General features: G+C 33.5%; 2 protein-coding genes across 7 annotated transcripts in view; one reads left to right on the plus strand and one right to left on the minus strand.

Moving 5' to 3' along the window:
* Window positions 1–23,800, plus strand: part of LOC131938139 (uncharacterized) — a 312,258-nt gene that overhangs the window by 83,380 nt on the left and 205,078 nt on the right. For 2 of the 4 annotated variants that reach the window (XM_059296046.1, XM_059296048.1), the window contains exon 1: window positions 20,555–20,651. The exons of the other annotated variants lie outside the window; for them this stretch is intronic. The gene's annotated coding sequence lies outside the window, so the exon portion shown is untranslated. Of the gene's footprint in view, window positions 1–20,554; window positions 20,652–23,800 lie in introns of those variants that run through there. 4 annotated transcript variants of the gene reach the window in all.
* On the minus strand, window positions 3,898–10,294 carry LOC131938140 (uncharacterized). Of its 3 annotated transcripts, none has more exons than XM_059296051.1 (5): window positions 10,241–10,294; window positions 6,190–6,280; window positions 5,859–5,954; window positions 5,386–5,451; window positions 3,898–5,227 (listed from the first exon to the last, which is right to left on the minus strand). In XM_059296051.1, the coding sequence occupies exons 3-5, from the start codon at window positions 5,920–5,922 to the stop codon at window positions 4,278–4,280; spliced, it is 1,080 nt and encodes a 359-aa protein (XP_059152034.1). In that variant the 5' UTR covers window positions 5,923–5,954; window positions 6,190–6,280; window positions 10,241–10,294; the 3' UTR covers window positions 3,898–4,277. The 3 variants fall into 3 exon arrangements, with proteins under 3 accessions (XP_059152034.1, XP_059152036.1, XP_059152035.1); XM_059296053.1 differs by lacking the exon at window positions 10,241–10,294 and adding an exon at window positions 9,303–9,324; XM_059296052.1 differs by lacking the exon at window positions 10,241–10,294 and having other exon boundaries at window positions 5,859–5,955; window positions 6,192–6,209.

The raw sequence follows: 23,800 nt of genomic DNA on the forward strand, positions 1-23,800 counted from the left end.
TGTTAAACACTATGTCTTTAAATATTGAACACTATGTGTGCAAATGTCAAACACTCTCTTCACCTGTTAAACACTATGTGTTCACCTGTTAAGGATAGACTATACGGATACAATTTTTTTATATAACACATTTCTGGGTGTTTAATAAATTCATATGTTAATAGTTGTTAACCTATAGACAAAAATAATATATAGTCGCCAATAGCAGTAATGATTGGCATGGAAACCACGGAAAGGTATGAAAACTATCACCTTTTCAAACCTCTATGATTTTTAAAAGCTGATGAAGAATTTAGATTTCTCAAACTAAACTATACATTTCTACGTTTATTCCTTTCTACGTTTATTCATTGCGATACCTGGTATTTAATTTTTAATACAAATTTTTTACGTACATTTATGTACAAAAATTACACAACCTATCCATCGCATGTTATTATCAGAACAGCTATCATCAATCCAGATTAAGTTTTGTTTGTTAGCCGGTCTTCTCACCTCAATAGAAAGTATTTCCGTAATTGAATTCTAGCTTTCACAATATTATTGCCTTTTAATAATAGCCTACACCTCTGAATGAGACATAGATTACGTATGGTTATTCAACCGTGAATAACACATCTCTGTAGATAGGGTCAAGCACTTTGTTTCCGTACAATGAATGCTTATCAGCTATCCATCTAGTATTTACATTAGTTGCTAGCAAACCCTACACGGACCGAAGGGCATACACATTAACACATGTGTCGTTTACAGTCCGATGTAAAGTCTGATGAACACGTTCAAGCCTATCTTAACATGATGTAACAAGATTATAAACTGGTCGTTGGTTGAATAGCGAGAAGGGGTTGAGGGGGGAGAAGTGGATGGACTTCGTACAGTCTTCACTCACACTGACTGACATGTCCATGATGCACTGTTTCAGCTTAGTATAAAACGTACCAAACAGTGTTTAATAGTGCTCCTATGACAATCAACAGTACATTTTTTTGCAAAGTTTCAATTATTAACATAAATGTTGTTGTATAATTTAAAACATCAAATAGAAGAGTATAAGCAAATAAAGGAAACGAACAAGACAGGCGATTATTTTGTTTATCTAGAAACAAGATGGCTGATAACAATATGTATTGTGTGTGAGTCCTTCAGTCTGTTTGAAAACCTCTTCTTTTATTTTATGTCTGCTGTAATATTTCCGATCATCGAGCCGGTCAAAAGAATATGAAACATGAAAGCTTTGTATGTGTAATGGTTTATCCTGTTATGGATTTATATATTTTTTGTATTTATGTTATTAATTTAAAATAAATTTCCTTTTTTGTACCATGTCATTCTTTAGTATGTATTTTTAAAAAATGATAATTAGAAGAACTAATTTATTTTTTATTTGTTTAGTACACATCGATTAATATGAGCTTATGATCACTAATATTTGACAATTTTAAAAAGGGAAATAAGACATGGAAGTGGTCTCTCGCGCAATGGATTTTTTTTTTCAAAAGAATTTTGCCGAAAACAGCGTGTGCTTGATTGTAGGTGAAGGAGGATTCGGCTTGCACAATGGTTTAAAAACAAAGGGATAAAGAATATACAAGAGCGTCGGATGGTGTCTATAGAATAAAAATAACCCAACCGCAGCTACAGTATTCTTTTTACAAACAACCATTGCGGGGTCTGGCGGCACTGTAGTTCCGCCCCTGTCACTACACCAGCGGGTACACGAGTGCTTTGCCGATAGATTGTTGTAAAGTTTATGGTGCCTCGCAGGCAATAGATGATGTAATACTCGATCGAAGATAGCCGCTATCCGCGTAGTAATGTGAAAACTTACCGTTCGGGTACCATATTTTACGTCGCAATAAACGGATAATCGTAAGCTGTAGAAGTCCGAAATGTTCGGGTTAGATAGAAAAAAGGTATTAGTACCGAATAAAGAAATAAAAATTTTGGGAAGCATAATTAAAAATTTATCGAAAACAAGTGTATCTTGTAACCTTAAATTGTAATCGTACGATATATATAAATCGTGAATTTAAAAAAGGTTGACGATTTGCATCCGTGCCGAGCAAAAAACCTTGGTTTTGCAATTTGTCAATTTCTGCCTGTCTATGAACACGATAACTTGAGTAGCTTATAAGATGGGTAAGCAAAATTTAATATTTAGGAATTACATCAAATTTGTACATCTGTAGAAGGTTTTCAGTGATATCTAGTAAGCGGAACTTGTACTTACTCTAATGTTTCTCAAAAGCCAATAGCTTTTAGTAACGTGGACGAAATTTCACATTTCAAGTACTACATTATGTCAACAGGTTTCTTATGAATTTTGATCGATTTCTTATACATGTAAGTGGTACTTTACATTAATGTCGTTGGTCATGATTTATCTTAACTATGTTTTCACTTATGTAGACGACATTTCATATTTACGATTAAGATCTTATACTTGAATTACTTACAACTTTTAAAATAATATAATGAGCTGCTTTACACAATTTAAGAATTCTACACATAATTTTACACATATGTGACACACCGCAAGGTTGGCCTTATCTACTGCTGGTGACACACCGCAATTGTAATGTTTGGGGCTCACAGTCATCACCTAGGTAGAGGATGACTCGGCTAACAGTTCAGTACTTTATCTATTGCTTGAGATCCTGACTTGTGACGAATTCTGTTGAACAGATGATGCCAACTTGTATCTGTGTTAGACAGGCGCATTTTGATACTCAAATAACTGTTAAAAAAATTTATTGTGTAATATAAAAATTTCATAAATTTAATTTAATTAATAAACAGGGAAACAACTATGTAATTACTTGACATTGAATCTTTATTTCATTGTTACTTCCCTTTGACCAAAAAAGTAGTTTTTTCCAATTTAGAGATCGAAGTATTTATAGCTTAGCTTTTTTCCAAGGATGTTTATTTCATACATTTATTTTATCATTTAATAAAACTATTTAACAGAGAGTAAACTCATGAAACCGATATTGTCCCCAAATTCATCTTCAAGCTATAACTGAAAATGTATCGATATTCGAAAATAAGTGAATTGGTATAACAGTTGTGTATAACAATGTGTTACATATTATATTTAAATTGACTTGCAATTTCAAAGTAAAGCCAGCTTGCATATCATGCGATCAATTCGACAGAGAAAGTAGAGTTCATGTGTTGGTGTTATACCCATGACTTAGTATGTCATTGAGTCCACACGGAACACCCAGCAGAAATATTTTACTCCAAACATGTCCAGGTACAAATCAGATCTGTGCATCAAGAAAGGTAATCGAACCTGGGGACCAAACTCTTGTCTCTGGGGACAAAATGCGCGTACTATTTTACTCGACCATTTAATCCCATTTCTTCAGTTACCAAATAATGCCCTGCTTTACAGTTTTCATGTTTGAAAACTATGATTTAAAGTAACACTCGTTGTTTTATCACTGCCGATCTATCAACTTTTATAAAAGTTGTCTTATACTATAACATTCAAGGTTTGTTAAAGGAGTTCTAGTCAATTATAATGACAACAATGTTTACACAAATATCAGTCAATGACAGCATGAAACTATTTTTTTTTCATTTTTCTTTTGGAGCAGGTCTAGAAGCTTCGAAATATCTAAATATAGTATGTGATTGTGATGTGTAGAAATATTTTTAAATGATTAGAATTCCGTTTTTGTTTCAAATTATCTCATTTAAATTAGTCTTACAGGTGCATTAGGCATAAACAAATGGACTTTGTTGTAAACTTTAAACTTACAACCCATGACAACCTAGCGCGTACGTCAGCATCACAACATGAGCTGTTTAACAACAACTTAAACATCAACAGACATTGACAGACAACAACGATTAAAATAACAACAGAAGAAAAACATTTTCTTTTACCATTTAATGTCCCTTAGTGTGAACATTTTGTAAAGAAAAACAAACAGTTTAAATATGACATTTGATAGGTAGGTTACATTTTATTTACAGGTAATATCCAGCTTATAGATCTAGGTAGAAATCTATATGACAACAATTTGCCGACAAAAAGTATAAGCAGATTATTGAAAACTTTTGTAACAAAAAAACCTCTTAAATCCTTCAATGTAAATGTGAATTAAACGGTTTAAATCAATCAAAACATTCGTTTTAATCATTTAAATGTAATAAAATGTTTACAAGACATGCCAGTCTACAAACAAACTGCTTAATGACGGGAAATGTTCCGCCATTTTGTTTGTTTACATTGTGTAGACAAGGGGAGAGAACTAACAGCTACATCAGTCCACATTCTCCCCACTATAATTTCCTTCAGAGTCCCATCCACTGTGGGGATGGTTATACGGCCACTTGTCATATCCCGGCCTATAGACAGGCGCTCCACTGGAGCCAGGACATGTACATGTTGTGTACCAGTACCTGGTCGAGGTGATAATATAAGTCAAATCATCAATATCATTATCATCATCCCTCTCATGTTTGTGTGTCCATTGTCCTACAGAGACCTGTTTAGGACAGCCATGAGGATGTGACACTACAACGGTCAACTTGTCCACATCATCAAATCTCCTGTATTTGTTTCTTACTTCCCTCCACAGACCATCAAAGCGCCGACACATCTTGAGCAGTTCATCAATCAACTTTAAGTCACATGTCACATATCTCAACCTACACAAGTCTCTCTCAATGTCTGACCCACCCACCTCCACCACCCAGCCATCAAGACTGACCACTGGACTTTTATTGTCATCGAAACCTAAAACACACCTGGTCTGTCTCGCCTCACTGTCATCAAACACCACGTGTTTGGCTGTCATCACACAAACCTCCGCCCACACTTTGCTGGGTGTGGCAGAGACTTGACACTTGGCACAATGACAAGTTTTTCTGTCCCTCTCCTTGTACTTATCCACACGGCACACCCTCCCCGTCCCTAACCTCATCACGTGACTTCCTCTGTCATTATAACATGGATATGGAACTTGAGTGCCTGGGTAAAACTCTGGTCTCTCTAGACTGGTGAATTTAGTCTTTACCTGGACAGTTAGGGCTGCCATTGTTTTGATTGTCTTAAACACGAGGTCGTCGTCATGGTAACGTGAGGGGAGACAATTTGAGTTGAAATCTTTAAGAGGTATAAAATCTTTGTGACCTGGATTCTTTGTACAACCAGTAACATGTTTGTGTAGATCAGCTTCTCCTCCATAGCACATCTCAGCTTCATGATTTCCTACAGGAATAGGGGAAACTAATAACTGACTAAAATAGCTTTAAAAATTATATAAAATTCTTTTAATTTAATTAATTAGCTATGCTTTATTTATTTAAACTAGCACAAATGTATAATTTTAGATTTATTATATTCAGCTTATATTTATTTTTTCTTACCTGGACAAAACACACCTGCTTTGTAACTGTGTCTAGCTTTGTTGGGGTTTTCACAGCATGATAAATCTTAAAAAGAAATTAATGGTTTTCTTACAGAACAAGGGAACATTTTCTAAACTGTTTAAAACAAATAAATATTTCTATACTATAAAAGTCACATATTATTTTAATACATATAATGTGCATGCTAGCACAGATTTATATGCACTACATCTGAAAACAAAACTATAAGTATGTTAGTTTTCCTTACTTACAGGAAGATATAATAACGCAAACCCATTAAAATGAACAAAAAACATTTTAATTTTTTTCTGAATAATTAAACATAAAAGTATACCTCTACCTGTTGACATAAAACTATAACAAAACATAATTGTATTGCTAGATTAGCTCACATTTATAGAAGATTTATTAATTCTCCCTTAAATTACTGAGCAGACACTTAATTTATGTATAATAAAGTTGTTCATTACCTGTAATCGTGGAGAATTCAGGCTTTTTGTTGGAATTTTCCATGAAATGTGTTGCTTTAGACATTCAAAGTGCTTTATTAAAAACCTGCAATTGTCCTGTAAGATACATACAAGTTAAATACAATTAATCATTGAAACGAAAAATGGAATTAAAAGATATGCATTATTTAGTTAAATTTGTAATGGTCTTTCAGTTATTAATAAATTATGTATATGATATTTCTAATGATATTCTGTATTATATCCAGAACTTCAGATGTAACCTTTCAAAATTAATCCTTTATGTCTGATCAATGTAAGCTTATAGTTTTGTAATTATTCAAACACTTACCAAAAAATGTAGGCCTACACTGTTTTCTGTTTAAAAAGATATGTTTTAAGAACAAATACACACAGCTGTCACAATTTTTGTACTTTCAGATCTGAAAAAAAATGTAACTGTTTTATTTCTTAAACAAAAATGAGAGGTAGAAAACTACATACAATTTAAAAACAAACTAACAAGGAATAACCCAATATTTTAAGAATTAAATTCAATTTGAAATATTTAGTAGACTTTTAAAATAAATAGTAGACAATATTTTATGCACCATTAGACAGTGCAAAAGAAGTGAATATGCTGACGGTGACATGCATACATAAAAAATATAGTCTATATGTCTATACTTTTTTTAAAAGAAGCCCTACTGATGACAAAATCATCATATAGCAATTTAGTTTTAAAGGTACTTAAACAATAGTTGGGCTTTTGTTTAATTGTATCTAAGATACATCTAAGATGCTATATTTACAATTTATTGAATTAAAAAATTTGAATGCTTTTTTTCCATTGTATAGTTTAAATTATTTTCAAAAGTTTCTATGGTTTATTTTTTAGAGCACTCTTTTATGTCTCATGCTTTTCTAAGAAATAAAAATATCATATTAGATAGAAAAACAAGCCAAAAAACTGTAGCAAGAAAATTCACCAGAATATAAAGTATTTTGAGTGTGTGTGTGTAAATTAAGAATACAAAATAGGTGCAGGGAATAGGAAACATATGATGTGACTTCTGATTGTTAGATTTTCCTACTTAGTACTAGTGGACTTACATTCTGATTGATTTATAGCCTAGCCCTATACCCATAACATAGCTTCTGACACATTAGATTTAGACATCTAGACCTAAAGACATAGAATCTAGAATCTACTTCCCATTAGTAAGTTGACTGAGGCTATTCATAATTTATAGAGCATTGGATGTATTGAAATCCTATTCAAATAAAATCTAGATCTAATCTTTCCCACACAATGCTTGACATTAAGCTCGATTCCTTCCAAAATAACAACAATTCGCATAACACATCTGTATTAAACGTATTAAAAAGTTTCAGTTCAGTTATTGGCAAACCATGAACAAAACTTAAAAACAAACTGTTTTTTATAAAAGCAGATCCACAGCTTGATCAAATAAAGTAATACAATTTGCTAGCAACATACCTATAGTAGCACTGACCTTTGACAACATTTTGTAAAGTTATACAAAAATTCGCTCTAAAACAATTTAAAATCTTTAGTTTTTGTGTATGCAGATTTAATAAGGTTTAAACAGTTAAATTCACAAAGTCAAATTCGTGTTTCCAGATAGGTCGAAGCTTAATAATAGGTATTCAATTTTCTTTACTTAGTCAATATGATGTGTATAAGTTATTCTCTACAGGTAAAATAGTACACAAATTTCCTTAAATATGTTACTTTATTTAATCATCTACAAACGAATAATATATAATATATACAACTTTACTAAGATTTACTGATATTTATATATATATATATATATATATATATATATATATATATATATATATATATATATATACGTACGAGAAAAATGGCCCGTTGAGGAAGGATACAACGGGCGCTAGGTTGATAATGCTGTCTCTTTTCTCTAAACTAAAACCAAAACCAAAATCACCACCTTTATTCAATTTAACCGAAATCGAAAAATGACATTGAAAACGGATTTTTATCCAGAATCGGTAGTTTAATTTATACAAAATATAGTTATAGGCATATCCCTAAACCATGCACCTAATCTCATTCATGACAAAAGTCGCATTTAGAGTTTCTTTCAGGCAACTCTACTTGGGAGGAGGGGGCTCAGCCCCCCCCCCCCCCCCCCACACACACCCCAAAGCATGTCTACCGTCCCATGCAACGAAATATAATTATATAATTTTTCCAGTGTCCGCCCCCTCCCAGAAAATTCTACCCCCGCCCCCGAAAATTTCAAGTACCCCCACCCCTCTCCGGGGAGGAAAAAGTCTGAAAGAAACACTGGTCGCATTTGTAGATCATACAAACTAAAGGAAGAATCTGGGCGGGGATTCGCCCCTACCGGAAGAGAGGAAAAAGTCTGAAAGAAACACTGGTGTCGCGCTTAGCCACTACCCGAAGAATTGCATTAAAGAAATTGCAAGAAAACCACTTTTTAGATTAGACACATTAATTAGGCGGTAATTTTATTATAGAGTATCGATGAAGAAATTTCTTTTGAGTTGGGGAGGGGGGGGGGGGGCTCAGACGTTCTTACGCGGGGGTGGGACTTCGCCCCTACCCGAAGAATTGTATGAAAGAAGCTCTTCACGCAAACCATTTAGATTAGACCAAATTGCCTTTTTTATTCAATGTTTACTCGAGAATCAATGACGTCATATTACTGTGTGCACTCTCCGGCTTGAGATTATTTTTTACCCTATGCTCAATACGACGTCATATTTCGTTTTCGTTTCACTGTGCAAGTTTTTAAATTGCTTGTGTTTTCTCTAGAGCGTTCTTGTCAGATATATACACAAATAGATAGATACACAGACAGCGAAACTATTAGTATTAATATATATATATATATATATATATATATATATATATATATATATATATATATATATATATATATATATATATATATATATATACAATATATTATATATATAATATATATAATATATATATTTTGATGTTATTGTTTCTAGTGGTTAAAAAACCTTCTGTAATAAACTGGCGTCAGAACGTCATTATCTACTTTAATCCCCACCCCATAAAACTACACTTCTTTCCGCAAAAAAAAAAAAACATTCATGAACGATTTTAATTTTTCAGCGTCGCAAAAATCAGTAGCTACCCATCCGACACCCACCTAATTAAAACAACAGTTTAGCTGACTACGTGCAACTGCTAGCTAAACATTAAAATTATATGTTAATATGTTAATTACATACGATATATACCAATATATGTATATTAGATTGATAATTTGTGTTTGACATAACTTAATAAGAATAAATCAAAGCATATTTTAGTTTATCTTATTCAATGTGGCCTATTTATTTTAAAGTTAGGAACTATTTTTAAAAATAAAACTTATTAAATTAATATAAATAGAAAGAGATATAATAATTACATACAGCCAGCAAAAGCTCGTTTAGGCCCATGTTCATGTAAAATGACGATCGTTCACAGAGTGCTATTTTTAGTACCACGTAAGTTTGTTAATCTACGGTTTTCCCGAACTTATATAGAATCTATTATGTCTAAATCGTTTGATAAATAACTTCTTATATTGTCTGTGCCCGAATTCGTTCCAATGTCTTTATTCTTTTCTTTGCGTATTCATTTTTGATCGTCAGTGTGAAAATTTATGTGTCTAGGGAGAAACATAAAATAAACACATGTGATATTTTTAGAACAAATCGTGTAATCTGATGTTTTCCCGATTGACAAGCCTATACTGTTAGCCTATACGAGGATCTTAGCGATGGGGAGGGGGGGGGATTCACAGAGAGGAGGGGAAGGCAAACAGAGAAACTTTTAGAGTGTGTGGTAAGGGGGGGGGGGTGCTGAGTATAAACTAAATTTTAATATATATTAATTTTCAATAACATTTTCTTTCGTCCCGAATTTTGACTCATGTGTATAAAGCAAAATATAAAATCTGCTATTTTGTAGGCCGATTTAAAAAGTTAAAAAAAATGTATCAATGTGGAATTCCGTGTGTGCAGACAGGTCGACGTTTCATGATGTGCGTTCAATTTTTCTTTACTTAGTCAATATAAAATGTATGTTTAACTCGTGTTATTTCAATCGAAAATTTTTACACACATTTATTTTTATGTCTGTTACTTTATTTTAATAATTTGCATACTTATATTCTTAAGTTATAACACATACAACCATACTATGACGTAATATATCTTGATGTTAATGTTTTTAGTGTTTAAAAAAATGTCATTAATAAATTGGAGTTAGAGCTTCCCCTTTCTCTTTTAATAACTACATTCAGCAATAATTTACAATTGAATCAACTACATTAATAAAACTAGGTAGAGAAATAAAAAGTACATACCTTCCTCAACAGTTCCTATAGGGCTATGTTGAATTGAAAATGGCGATTCGTCATAATGTTATTTTTAGTGCCACGTAAAATCCTGTATATGAAGTTTTCCCGATATTATTCAATATGTCTTGAACATTGCCGTTTAGCTAGTACCTTATAAACTTTCCTATAATCTGCAGAAACAATAAACAATATAACTAAAATCAGTTATTAAATTAAACAGTTTTAAAATATTTTAAAATATTATATTTATGTTTTCGCTGAAAGATCCATTCTTTTTTTTTTAAATTGAATATATAACAATGCATGGTTTGAAAACGATATTGAGTTTTCTTTATAATTCAACTCTTTTATAATTTATATGATGTATTGTCGATATACTCCCCCACCACAACTCGTTAAATTTGCTTTTACTGCAATTAACATTGACATTATTTTGTTATTTTATGTTTTTGTACACATGTAATTATTGATTATAAATATCCACCTATGCATCTCTCACTTTCTCTCTTTCTCTCTCGCTGTCTCTCTCTCTCTTAATATGTTTGTCGGAGTTTTTGTTTGTGTGCCTTATATGCATTACTACACTTTTTTTTGATCACCTTGGAGCTTTGGGAAGTTAATGAGAATACTCATGTGGAGGTTTCTGCCCCAGAATGGTGCGATGCGATGTTTCTGTATATACAGTATATAGTCATAAAATTCGGATGCGATTTGAAACCGTTCATCGGAGATCCATAGACGCTGTATTAAAAAAAATATTTTAATTGAATGCATTCAATTTCTTTAAAAAATTGGTATTATAGTGAAATTCATAAAACCAATTGATTAGTGACGAAACGTATAATATACATACATTCATATATGTATAATACACTGCATTGATTAACTTGAAAATCTCCCATTGATTTGAGATTCGTAACTTTACTCTTTTAATGATTCTAGCATATTATAAAATTAAATTGCACAATGTGTAAAGACTATCACATAGTTTTTTAATGTAATCGTCTCTCTCTCTCTCTCTCTCTCTTAAAAATGATGTGCTTAATTTTAATGGCCTTCGGGCCCCGATGCAGAAATTATCAGTGGGCCCCTTCGTCAGCCGTCAGGCTACAATGGATTTAAACGAAGAAATCAACTGCTACTTAAGAAGGAGGATTTTTTTAAATAATATAAATACACTTTATATTTTATATTTAATACATCCTGATTTTGTATTTATACTATATTATTATATTATTATTATATTATTATATGATTTTATAAAAATGTTACAGTCTTACAGTTAATTTGTTAAGTAAAGAAACACAGTAGCGTTATAAGGCGGGGTCAAAGGTGCGATCCGCATCGGATGTCAACATTTAGGATTGACACCATGACAAAACCTTGCAAAATTTACTAGCAAAACTAAGTTGTATCAAGCTAAAAAAAGATTAGTGAGCGAGGGATGACACCCCACCGAAAATGCTAAATTGGGTACGATGTGGTGACTTCTTTAGTAAACACGTAAGGTTAACACCCGGCATTGTGACGCCACTAACCAAATAATTTTTTAAAAAATTTCTCATAAATTATTTAGATCTGTGGTTTTTTTCCTTACTTTTAATTTTTTTTAATGATTAATAAGTTTTCTGGGATTTATCTTAGCTGCGTCTGTATGTTCGAATCTTAGGATGGCTAACTTAATGACCCAATGGGCAAATCTACAAATAGTGAAATTTAAGAATTCCATCATACACATAAAAATCTCCTTACCGATTAGAGTAGAATGTTAAATAATATGTATACTAACTAACCTTCCTGCTATATAGGCTCACATACCACGGTAAAGAAGCAATCTGTAAGCACTTCATCAACGCGTTACAAATTGTGTATTTTTAGTCGAGTGATCTTGTTTTATAAAACTGATATTTTTTGGATCTTTGTTGTGGGGGTGCGTGTTGGTCCACACTATTGCTCAGACGCACTAGGGTGTGCTGCATGAAAGCATTGAGTAGGTCTGTATGATGGGGTAGGGAATTTCCCAGTCAGTTGAGGTTTGTAGCGATGCATGTAGATTTACGGGTGCTGGATGTCGATCTTACAAAATAGCCAAAGTTCAAGTTCATGTACAGGCTGATTCTCTCAATGCGACAACGCCTGTAGTAAAATTATTATTAATGAGCACTGTTCGACGCCCCCCCCCCCCCACACCCCCACTGAATCCCACTAAAGTAAGAAAGGACTTGGGTCCTTTTTGGAGATTTTAAATTATTTTTACTATAGAAAATAAACTGAATTTTTCTTTTTTTTTAAATTATTTTTTTAAACAAATATTAAAATTTCAATGCGACGTTTTACTTTTTTTGAAGAGGCAAAAGTGCCCCCAAAGTGCCGTTGGCCCCTATGCCTTGCTTACGCTAGCTTTATGGTAGCTACGCCACTTCTCTGTACTTTAAGGTAAATATTGTGCCTTATACGTAATAAATGGCATATATTGCGTTGTAACACTCTAATCGTCGAGGTTAACTACACCATAGTTTAATCGGCGGGCCCTAAAACTACATCTTCAACACTAGTATACGCCTATGTTAAATTACCTTTCACATAGTAAATCATAGTCACAAACATCAGTAAATTCCAACCATCACCCACTACCCACCGAATAAAAAGCGAGAATGATTATTAAACTAATAATCCCTAATAAACAATTATAATTACCTATCTTCAGCCAGAAATATGATTGTTTTAAATGGACAGCGAAGTTTAAATAGTGACCCGGTAACAAGTATTATTTTTAGAAAAGTCCCAGAATCTTAGTTTTCCATACTATAAATACCTTGCTTAATTAAGTGTTCCTTAATTAAGTGCTCTCGACATATTGAAAAACCAAACCTTTGATACAAAGAAGATTGTAATTAAAAGATTTTCGTTAGTGTCGAACATAGAACAACATTATTATATATACATAATGAAATAAACCTGAACATAATCTACTAGAAGTGTTGCAAGAGTAGCTTAAAGGAATCCTAATTTGGTAATTGTTTGGGCCCCATCTCTGTTTTATTTAGGAATTTTCTTTCCTAGATAGGTGACCGTCCCCAGATTACAAGCCTCATGAGCCCGGATGGTAGGGAATGAACTGAGTTGTTAAAATGTAAACAAACCCGGCGCTATATGTCTTAGATCCCAGTTTTAAGGGCGAGGGTTGAGCAAGCCACATCTTAACGTATTAGTGAGGTAGATCATCTCGACGACCCAGAAAACACGAGTGTAATAGTGAGATATAATATCTCGACGACCTAGATGTAATAATGAGGTAGATCATCTCGACGACCCAGATGTAATAATGAGGTAGATCATCTCGACGACCCAGATGTAATAATGAGGTAGATCATCTCGACGGCCCAGATGTAATAATGAGGTAGATCATCTCAAAGGCACGAGTTATATCATCTCGACGACCGACCATGTATTAGGGTCGTAGCCAGGCGCTCTCAGAAGCCATCGGTTACACTACCGCAAGGTCGCCGGGTTCGTCCCCTGGTTGGTTTAGTCTCAATAATATAGGGCGCTCTATAATACTAATGTATACACCTTAGTACTGATAGGGAAGCCTGTACGCTTCAGGTCATACAACTGTCGGGGTACCGATTGACGCTCCTGATTCGGGTTAGTTATAGAATTTAGTATCCCAACGTGTCCCTATTGTACGACAATCTCCGACATAGTGCTCGCGTTAAAACTCGAGAGAATATTTTTTGTTACTAGGCCTACTATACACTTCAGCAAGAATATTTCACACCATCACACGCAAAATTTTATTGTCGTGCGAATGTACTTGTTCTAAACTTGTGTGGAGTTAATCCATGTTAACAGCATTTTAGTATTAAAGTTTTAAATTGAAAACATTTTCCTATATTGTTATGTTAATCAGAAAAAATTAGCACTGTAAAGTTTAATATTTATTTTTACTTTGTTTATTATATTTAAAAAATAAAACTTCTAAATTATTTTAGAATTTTTTTTATTACCTGTAATTTATTATAGCAAACTATATATTTCTTCAAACATTTACAGTACAATTAGTGCATACTTTATTTATTTAATTTGTGAAGCAATTCAAACATATAAATTATCTAGAGACTTGAAAATTCAAGTCGAAAAAAAACTAAAATACATATTATTAGGTAAACAGTATACAAACACAATTTAGATAAAGTTGTATCTACCTAATAGCTTTTTAGATTAATGAAGAAGTGAGAGACAGAATAAAAATAAATATATACTTGTAGAAACGTGGAATGTTTTGGAATTGCATAAAATATATGTATCTTTAAAATTTTTATACGTTTTTCGATATCTCACTCATTTTCTTAAATCTTTAAAAAAATTTTAACACAATGAAAAGAGAGCTATAAGCTTGTGTTTGTCTAGTTAAAATCTAGAGTTTTTATATTATAATGTTATGTAGCATTTTTCTTCTAATTCTGTAGTTTTGTAAATAATTTTGTTTTAAATGCACAAGGTTCGAATTAAGGGATGATTTTATTTCAAGAATCAGGATCCTCTATAATTTAACGGAATTAGCACAAACGCTGCAATAAAAGTGTTTTTTTTTTAAATCTGGGCATTAATCATTTTAAACCATTACAGTATTTTTATATATCGGCTGCAATGAAATAATTAGTTTTCAAGATTCAGTTTTTTGATCGGGTTAAAACATTACGGTATAATCACAAAGAATGCAACAAAAGAAGTGTTGATGCTGTGTTTACGTAGCTACATAACGACATCAATCGTAGCTGCTATTTAGTTGAAATTGTACCTTGACAATGAATGAAATGATCGATAAAAAGTTGTTTTAATATGTGCTAAATGTTATTGCGGGTAAACGGCTGCTTTAACATAAAACTAACAGCTGCTAAAAACCGTGTTAACAACATCACCGCTCTACCCTCGTAAAACCACAAATTTCAAAGTTATTTTTAAACCAGCCAATGAGAATTAAGGGAAAAACAACACATGTCATCAGCTAGCACTGGACATAAGTGATTTGACATGTTTTCCAGTTTGAGTACTTGTCTGTATAGAATGTGATTGACACATAGCCAGTGTTAACCAAAAGATGTTAGCTGAATAGCCAGCATGTTGCAAACCTCACTTAATACACCAGAGACACAAAACAACATCATCAATATGACAAGCGATATGCTACTGAAATTCACAAACAAATACATATAGTAAAGGAAAAACCACACGTTATCATGTACAGAGACAACTAGAATAAACAGTTCAGCTCTATGCCTGGTGGTCACCGACAGGCCAGAGCATCCAGTGGTGCTGCAAGAGACAGAAACCATGCTCAAGCTGCCCGAGTCGCTACGTGTCTGACGAACCAAAACAAGATTACACACATATTCTGGCCAGTATAAAATCTAAAGACATTGAAATTAAAACACTAGGTATGTGAGCAAAACAAACGATTTAATGAAAAACTGCCAAACGACGACCGAAGCAACCCTGTGTCAGAAGCAGAAATATATATATATATATATATATATATATATATATATATATATATATATATATATATATATATATATATATATATATATATGAAGAGATGTATAGGTGGATATTGATAATCAATAAATCAATCTGTAAAAGCTAATATAACGAGTTTATTGACAATACACAATATTAAAGTTTTCGCTTTGTTAAAAAAAAATTCAATATTTCTTTCAAACCCGTGATTGTTATTTGTTATATTAATAAAAATAAGAATGGAGCTTTAAAGTACAACATAATATAATGTTAAATAATATATTAAAACTGTTTATTTATTTTACATAACTGATTTTAGTTATATTGTTTATTGTTTCGCTATTTGTAGCATGTTGATGAAGTACCAATGACGTGGATTGTAATGACTGACGAGAAGCCGCGTTGGTTATTAACAGCCTTTATTATGTACAGACGCCATGTTGCAAAGAGAGAGAGAAATGGCGAGAGAGAACTATTTATAGATAACAACATGTAAGGGACATCACTCAAGATAACAATATAAATATAATACTAATACAGAGAGTGAGTTCCCTTGACCTCACAATTAACTCAATCTATTACATCCCTTTACCCTTAGAACACAATAACACATCTCTCAATAGAACAATTGATAGTATCCTAAAATCACCAATTATATTGTAACATGAACATTATGGTAGATTACATCCTTACAAACAATGCACAATATGCCACAACATAATCAAAATACAAAACAATAATGTCAAAGTCCTTTTGACCTTTAGAATCATAGGTCTAACTTATTTGGGACTTTGATTGTCCTGCTTGACCTTCTCAGTGGCTTCTGATTTGGTGACTCAAGATTCTGACCATCTGGATTCTCTATCTCAGGAGGTCTAGGATTTAAATCATTAACTCCAGAATTTACATTTTCTGACTCCAGACAACTTGATTCACTCATATCAACAGAACTTGGTTGTGGAACAAACTGAGTTGGTGTGAACTGATCAGACTTGGTGGGATTGACAGATTCACACTTATTATCTGCACAAGTTATTTTTAACTTTATAAGGCACAGGTCCTGTACATTGAACAATTTGACCTGGTATCCATTTTTCCTTTCTCCCATAGTTTCTTAGATACACATTCTCATTAACACCAAATTCTCTTTCAATGAATGTTTTGTCATGATTTAATGGAACTATTTTTGAATTGGCATCTGAAAGTATTATGCTATTATTCAGATCCTTAACTGGCATAGATTTCTTTGATTGATCAATTTTCTCAGGTAATCTGATAGTGCTTTCCTGGTAACTAAAAATACTGTTTATGAGTAATATTCTGGACCATATCACTTTGCAACTGTGATCCAGTATTTGAAGTGGGTGTATTAAATGGCAAAAATCTTTTTCTTCTTTTGATGTTACCCTTTTAGTTTCTGTAAGTGCTAATGATGTTAGCAAAGTTGTTTGATGATCACATTCTTTCTTACTAATGTATTCTCTTTAAAACATTTGAAATTGCCATATCACCATAATCATTTATTAAGTTACAAATACTTTGTTTAGGCAACTCTGACTGATAATGGACTGCATCTTCTCCATCTTTTATATTATCTTCACAAAGGTTTTTATTTCTTATTTAATATGGCCTTAATTCATCATTCACAGACTCTTCAGGCCAACCATTCTTACAGTAATCAGATACTTTTATTAAGCACTCATCTTTTGTGTTTCTCTTTTAATATTATTCACATCTATATTGGAGTTATCCATGATAGTGAAGAGAACAAATACATCTTCTGGTACATAGCTCAGGCTTTGGTTTTTTAAAGGTAATCTACTCAGACTATCTGCACTATTCTCAGATCCAGGTTTATATTTCAATTCATAATTGTATGCAGTTAGTGTGATAGCCCATCTTTGAATTCTTGGTGAGGCATGCTCAGGTAGGGTTTTGTTTTCTCCAAATAAACCTAGCAATGGTTTATGATCTGTAAAGATGGTGAACTTCCTACCAAACAGAAACTTATGAAATTTCTTAACACCAAAAATGATGCCTAAGCCTTCCCTATCTAACTGAGAATAATTTTTCTCAGCCTGGTTCAAAGATCTACTGGCAAAAGCAATGGGTCTGTCACCCTTCTCATCCATGTGGGACAAGACTGCTCCTACACCATCTGGTGAAGCATCACATGTCAATACAAGTCTTTTCCCTGGGTCATAGTGAGTTAGTAAGGTGTCAGAAGACAAAGCCTCTTTTGCTGTATTAAAAGCAGCTTCTTGTTGTTTACTCCAGTGCCAAGTTGCATTTTTCTGTAGCAGCTTGTACAGTGGTGATAGTTTACCAGACAGATTTCCTATGAACTTTGCATAGTAATTTATCAAGCCCAAAAAAGCTCTTAGTTGTTGGGTATTTTCAGGTTTGGGTGCTTCTTTAATGGCTTTTGTTTTCTCAGGTTGAGGTCTGATGCCTTGCTTGCTTAATATATAACCAAGAAAACTAATTTCTGTCAACATGAATTGACATTTATCTTTGTTTATCTTTAAACCTTTTTCACCAACAATTTTCAATACCTTATCAAGTGTTTGAAGATGTTCAGTGTCATTCTTACCAGTTATGTACACATTGTCAAAGTACACACAAACATTTGGAATATCCTTAAAAATACTGTCCATGACCGCTTGGAAAATTCCAGGGCTAGATGATATGCCAAAACATAGTCTTTCATATTGGTAGAGTCCTTTATGTGTGTTTATTGTCGTATAGACTTTTGAATCTGGATGCAGTTCTAGTTGAGTGTAAGCATGACTAAAGTCTAATTCAGTGAATTTGTCTCCTCCTGCCAAATTCAAAGAAATTTCCTCAATGTTAGGTATAGGGTACCTATTTAGCTCTATTTGCTTATTCAGTGTAGTTTTATAATCTCCACAAATTCTTATAGAACCATCCTTCTTTAACACTGGCACAATGGGCGTTGCCCAATCGGAATAGTCTACCTTCTTTATGATGCCATTAGATTCCAATCTACTTAGCTCATTTTCAATTTTATTCCTCATTGCATAAGGTGGAACTCTAGCTTTGCAGTATCTTGGATTTGTATCTTTAATGCTTAACTTCACTGTTCTATCATTTAGTAATCCAGAGTTACCAAAAACACATTTATTTTCAGATATTACTTTATCTAGTGAAGTAAGACTAGATTCTTTTACATTCTTCAATGAACAAATACTCTCCCAATTTAACTTAAGATCACTTAACCAGTTCCTACCTAGTAATGGCGGTCCATTTCCTTCAACCACAAGAAGAGGAAGTTTAACACTTTGACCATTATAACTTACATGAACCATACACTCTCCTATTACCGGAACATTGTCACCAGTGTATGTTGTTAGACACTTGTGACACGGCTGTAGAGGCACTGATCCTCCTGTGACAGCGTCAAACTCTTTCTTTGTTATGACTGTTAGAGATGCTCCAGTGTCAAGTTGGAAGCTGATGCTCTTACCGTTGATATTAACTTGTACATTGATGGGAGCATGACTTATTGATTTAACAGAGAACAGGTTGAAATCCGGCTGCAAATCAATTTGAGCATTTTCACAGGTAGAGTGGTTCATTGGTTGGGTTAGGTAGTCTTGGTGAGAGTTAACATAGTGCTGCTTTTGGTTGCGGTACTGTCTTGACTGGCTAGATTTAGCAACAGACGAAGACTTTGCAAAGCAGGCCTTGGCAATGTGACCTTGCTTACTGCACTTATAACAAGTTGCAGACTTGAACTTGCACCGATGAGATGCATGGGGACCTTTGCATCGATGACATTTTTGATAATTATTACTAGATTTAGATCTAGGATTTGAACGAGCAGGCTGTTTAGCATAAGTTGGAATGCTCTGATGGGGTTGATGTTTATTGACTAACCTGCTGTTTACTGCATGGATCTCTGAAGGTGCTAAAGATCTCACCGCATCTGATGACTGCTGGATTGAAGTTGCGAGTTGTATTGCTTTTTCTAATTTTAGATCTGACTCGAGCAGCAACTTTCTTTGAATATCAGGGCTGTTTACACCTGTCACAAACTTTTCACACAGTCTGTCAGACAGCGTTTCTCCGAATTCACAAAATTCACTTAAATGACGTAAAGCAGCAACATATTCTGATATTGACTCGTTTGGTTGACGAGTCCTACTGTCAAATCTAGCTCTACATAGAAACTTTGATGGGGTAGGCGCATGGTGGTCTGTTAGCAATTTGCTCAGCTCGTTAAAGCTCTTGGTATCTGGACTAGCTGGTGCGCATAAGTCCTTTAGTAGCCTGAATTGTTGAGGCCCTATGACTGTTAACAAAACAGCTCTCTTTTTGGCTTCTATCGTCACGTCGTTAGCTTCTAGGTAAAAGCTTAACCTCTCTAGGTAATCTTGAATGATTTCATCATTCGCATCAAATTCTTTTATTTGGCCATACAGCGCCATAATTCTAGAAATAATTAGCTAATAAGCTCTAGCAAACCTCTTTTTTGCGTAAGTAGGTGCTCTTTCTAGTAGATGTTTATCCTTCGTCGCCAAATGACGTGGATTGTAATGACTGACGAGAAGCCGCGTTGGTTATTAACAGCCTTTATTATGTACAGACGCCATGTTGCAAAGAGAGAGAGAAATGGCGAGAGAGAACTATTTATAGATAACAACATGTAAGGGACATCACTCAAGATAACAATATAAATATAATACTAATACAGAGAGTGAGTTCCCTTGACCTCACAATTATCAATCTATTACAACCAAATAAACGGAAATGTCAAACATTAAATAAAATCGGGAAAACCCGGACTTGACGTGGTTCTAAAAATAATAGCCTACTTTCTGAGGAATCGCCATTCCATTTCAATATAGCCCTATAAGTACTGTTGCTGAAGGTATGTGCTTACTATTTCTCTACCTAGTTTTATTAGCATAGTTGATTTGATTTTTTACTTTAATATAAATAGGGCTTATTAAATGAAACATTTTTATGTCTGCATACATCTAAATAAAATTGCAGATTTTATTATTCCCTTCATAAGAAATGGCTCAAAATCGGGAGACAAAATAACAAACAACCTGTATTTTAAAATTAATATCGATATCAAGTTTCTATTCAGCACTCCTCTCCCCTTCCCCATTCATACTACCTACTTATATATATATATATATATATATATATATATATATATATATATATATATATATATATATATATATATATATATACATAATGTAATTACTGATTAATTATGTCGTAATGTTGCCTACTGATATGCAACGAGTGACTCCTGCATAAACTAATTGATTTTATTGATCAGTGGCGTAGCCAGGATCGCCTAAAGTGTGGGGGGTGTCAAATCTTTCACACACACACACACACAAACACATATGGTATTGTGTTGATTAATACAATATATAGTTTGGTTTTAATTTTTCCAATAGGTATTGGTAGTCTGTGTTATTTTAAACATATATAAACATAGAGATTAGATAAAACAAAGCCCCTTCTTTTTCATAATCATAACAATCTTTCTATCCAATGCTCTTGATCGATAAAATGTTTCTTTTCCTAAGTTTCCGATTCTGACTTTTTAAACAGCCGAATTACAATTCATTTCAATACTCACTTTCTGTAGATATATACGTTTATTTCAGGCATCTCTACCGTTTCTCCCCCTTTTACCTCCGAACGATATTGAAAAAGGGAATTCATTAAAAAAATATAGAAAAACCAGTATCCGCTACACCCCCCCCCCCCCTATTCCAACCCCCCCCCCCCCTCGCCCTTCGGAAAGTTTTAAATGCCGCTCCCTGGAAATAAATATCTAAAAGAAAAAGTTACCAGAATTGCCCGTGTAACGGGTAGGGCCTACCAATTGCTAGTTTATATAGAAAATATATACTTTTATTTGTGTCAGGCCCTCCACCCTAAGAAATGTATCTGCACGCCCCGTTCAAAATGTATTGTGCCCCCCCACCCCTCTCCTCTGAGAAAAAAGTTTGAAAAAAACATTATTTCTATGATTGAGGTTTAGGGGTCATCCATAAATAACGTCACGTCTTTTTGACGATTTTTACTACCCCCCTCCTCTCCGTCACACATCGTCACACAAAGCCAGAACCACCCACCCCCTCTCTAAAATGACGCCACACCTCAGTCTATAACCCCCACCAATCTTTTCTGAATTATTTCAACATAGAGTATTTTGATCAATTCCTATTACAATTTTACAATTTATGTAAACCGTCTTGTAAAACGCCAAATAACGCCTAAAACTCGTTTTCTAACATTGCTTTTTTATAAAGCAAAAGTGTGACGTCACACCATCTGACCCCCCCCCCCCCTCTCCCCCTAAAAGTGTGACGTCATTTATGGACGCCCCTTAGCGGTCAAAGTCAGAAACGGATCTATAATATAGATGTTGGGTCTACCTTTAATCTGTATTATCTACAAATGCGACCAGTGTTTCGTTCAGAAGTTTTGCTCCACGGAGGAGTTACTTGAAATTTTCGGGGGTTGGGATGAACCACTGGGGGCGGCCACTGGTAAAAGTATGTTTTCTATATTATAGGCCCCTAAATTATATTTCGCTTGGAGACGTTAGACGTGCTTAGGGGGAGGGGTGACTATTTAAATAAAGTATTTATGTATGCAAATGTGGGCCATATCCATATTCAAAATAATTAATCATTCTACTTATATTAAGATGCATATTATGACTCTACACTAGGTTGAAATTTAAATGAAAGATGAATTTTTTAATATGCTGATTTTAACTATAAGATTTTTAACTTGTTAAAGAAATAATAATGTATTTTATATTGAACTAGATCTATACTATATTGCCTTATTTCTACTAACTTTCAAGGCCTAAGTGGCATACTAAATGCTAAATGATGATAGATCTAGCGATACTTTTAAAAGCAAAACTAGTTATGCAGCAGTCGATCATTTTGCTTCGTTACATTAGCAAACTGGTACTTGGAGTACGTAGGCCTAGCATGAAACCTGTTAATTAATTAATTAAATAGATATAGATCTAGATCTTGATCTAAAATGTAAAACGATTAGGAATCTACTACACTTAATCTAAATTAATTCTAGATCTAGATCCAGATTTCTAGAGTAGATATTGATAAGTTATTAAGTAGATTAGATATAGAATCTAGATTAGATCTAGATAAATCTAGATCTAGACACTAGATCTCTAGAATCTAGATCTACTAACTAAAAAGTTAAAAAGTAACAATCTAATGATAATCTAACTAATCTAGATCTAGATCTAGACTACCTAGATTCTAGCCTAGATTCTAGATCTAATAATATCTAGAATCTAGACTAGAATCTAGATTTAGAATCTAGATCTAGTCTAGATATCTAGATCTAGATCTAGAAAATCTTAGATCTAATTTTAAAATTTAAGTTGAACTTTATAAGTTATAATCTAGATCTAAATCTAGAACTCTAGATCAGTAGATCTAGCGCTAGCTAGATTAGATATATTTCTAGCTAGGTTTTTATCTAGACTAGAAAAAATCTAGATCTTATACCTATTTATCTATATAGGCCTAATCGTATATATTATTTATAGGTCTAGATCTATATAATATTCTTCTAGATCTAGATAGATCTCTCGCTCTCTAAATTTAAAATCTAGACTTGACTCTAATTATTTAACGATCAAATTTCAAACACTGCGGTTTTGCATAAAACATCAAAATAAAGTAGCTAGATCTAGATTATCTAGAGTCTAGGCCAGGGGTCTCCAAACTCATCCGGCCCGCTGAGATATTTTTGTCCACGGTAAAAAACGTTTGTTGGTGAAAGCTGAGGAACTTTGCTCAGAAAAATCAAAGACATGTCTGGAAGAAACTGGCCCCCAAACTGAAATTTGACAGATAATACGGCCCTAGGACTGAAAAGTTTGGAGACCCTTGGTCTAGGCCAAAAACCGGAGAGAGACTGCGGCATTGTGCAGATCGGCAAAGAACTCTAGATCTATATCACAATCCAGACTCTAGTAAGTAGATCTAGATCTAG

Source organism: Physella acuta, unplaced genomic scaffold (assembly GCF_028476545.2).
Source record: "Physella acuta isolate Inbredline_101_S28 unplaced genomic scaffold, ASM2847654v3 ptg000235l, whole genome shotgun sequence".
Lineage (NCBI taxonomy): Eukaryota > Metazoa > Mollusca > Gastropoda > Physidae > Physella > Physella acuta.

Bases quoted from the DNA above. Each gene is read 5' to 3' on its own strand.
- LOC131938140 (XM_059296051.1), bottom strand. From the start codon at position 5,922: ATGTCTAAAGCAACACATTTCATGGAAAATTCCAACAAAAAGCCTGAA. The intron at 5,452-5,858 runs GTAATGAACAAC...TTTCTTTTTAAG, and splicing joins TGAATTCTCCACGATTACAG to ATTTATCATGCTGTGAAAAC. The intron at 5,228-5,385 runs GTAAGAAAAAAT...CTATTCCTGTAG, and splicing joins AGCAGGTGTGTTTTGTCCAG to GAAATCATGAAGCTGAGATG.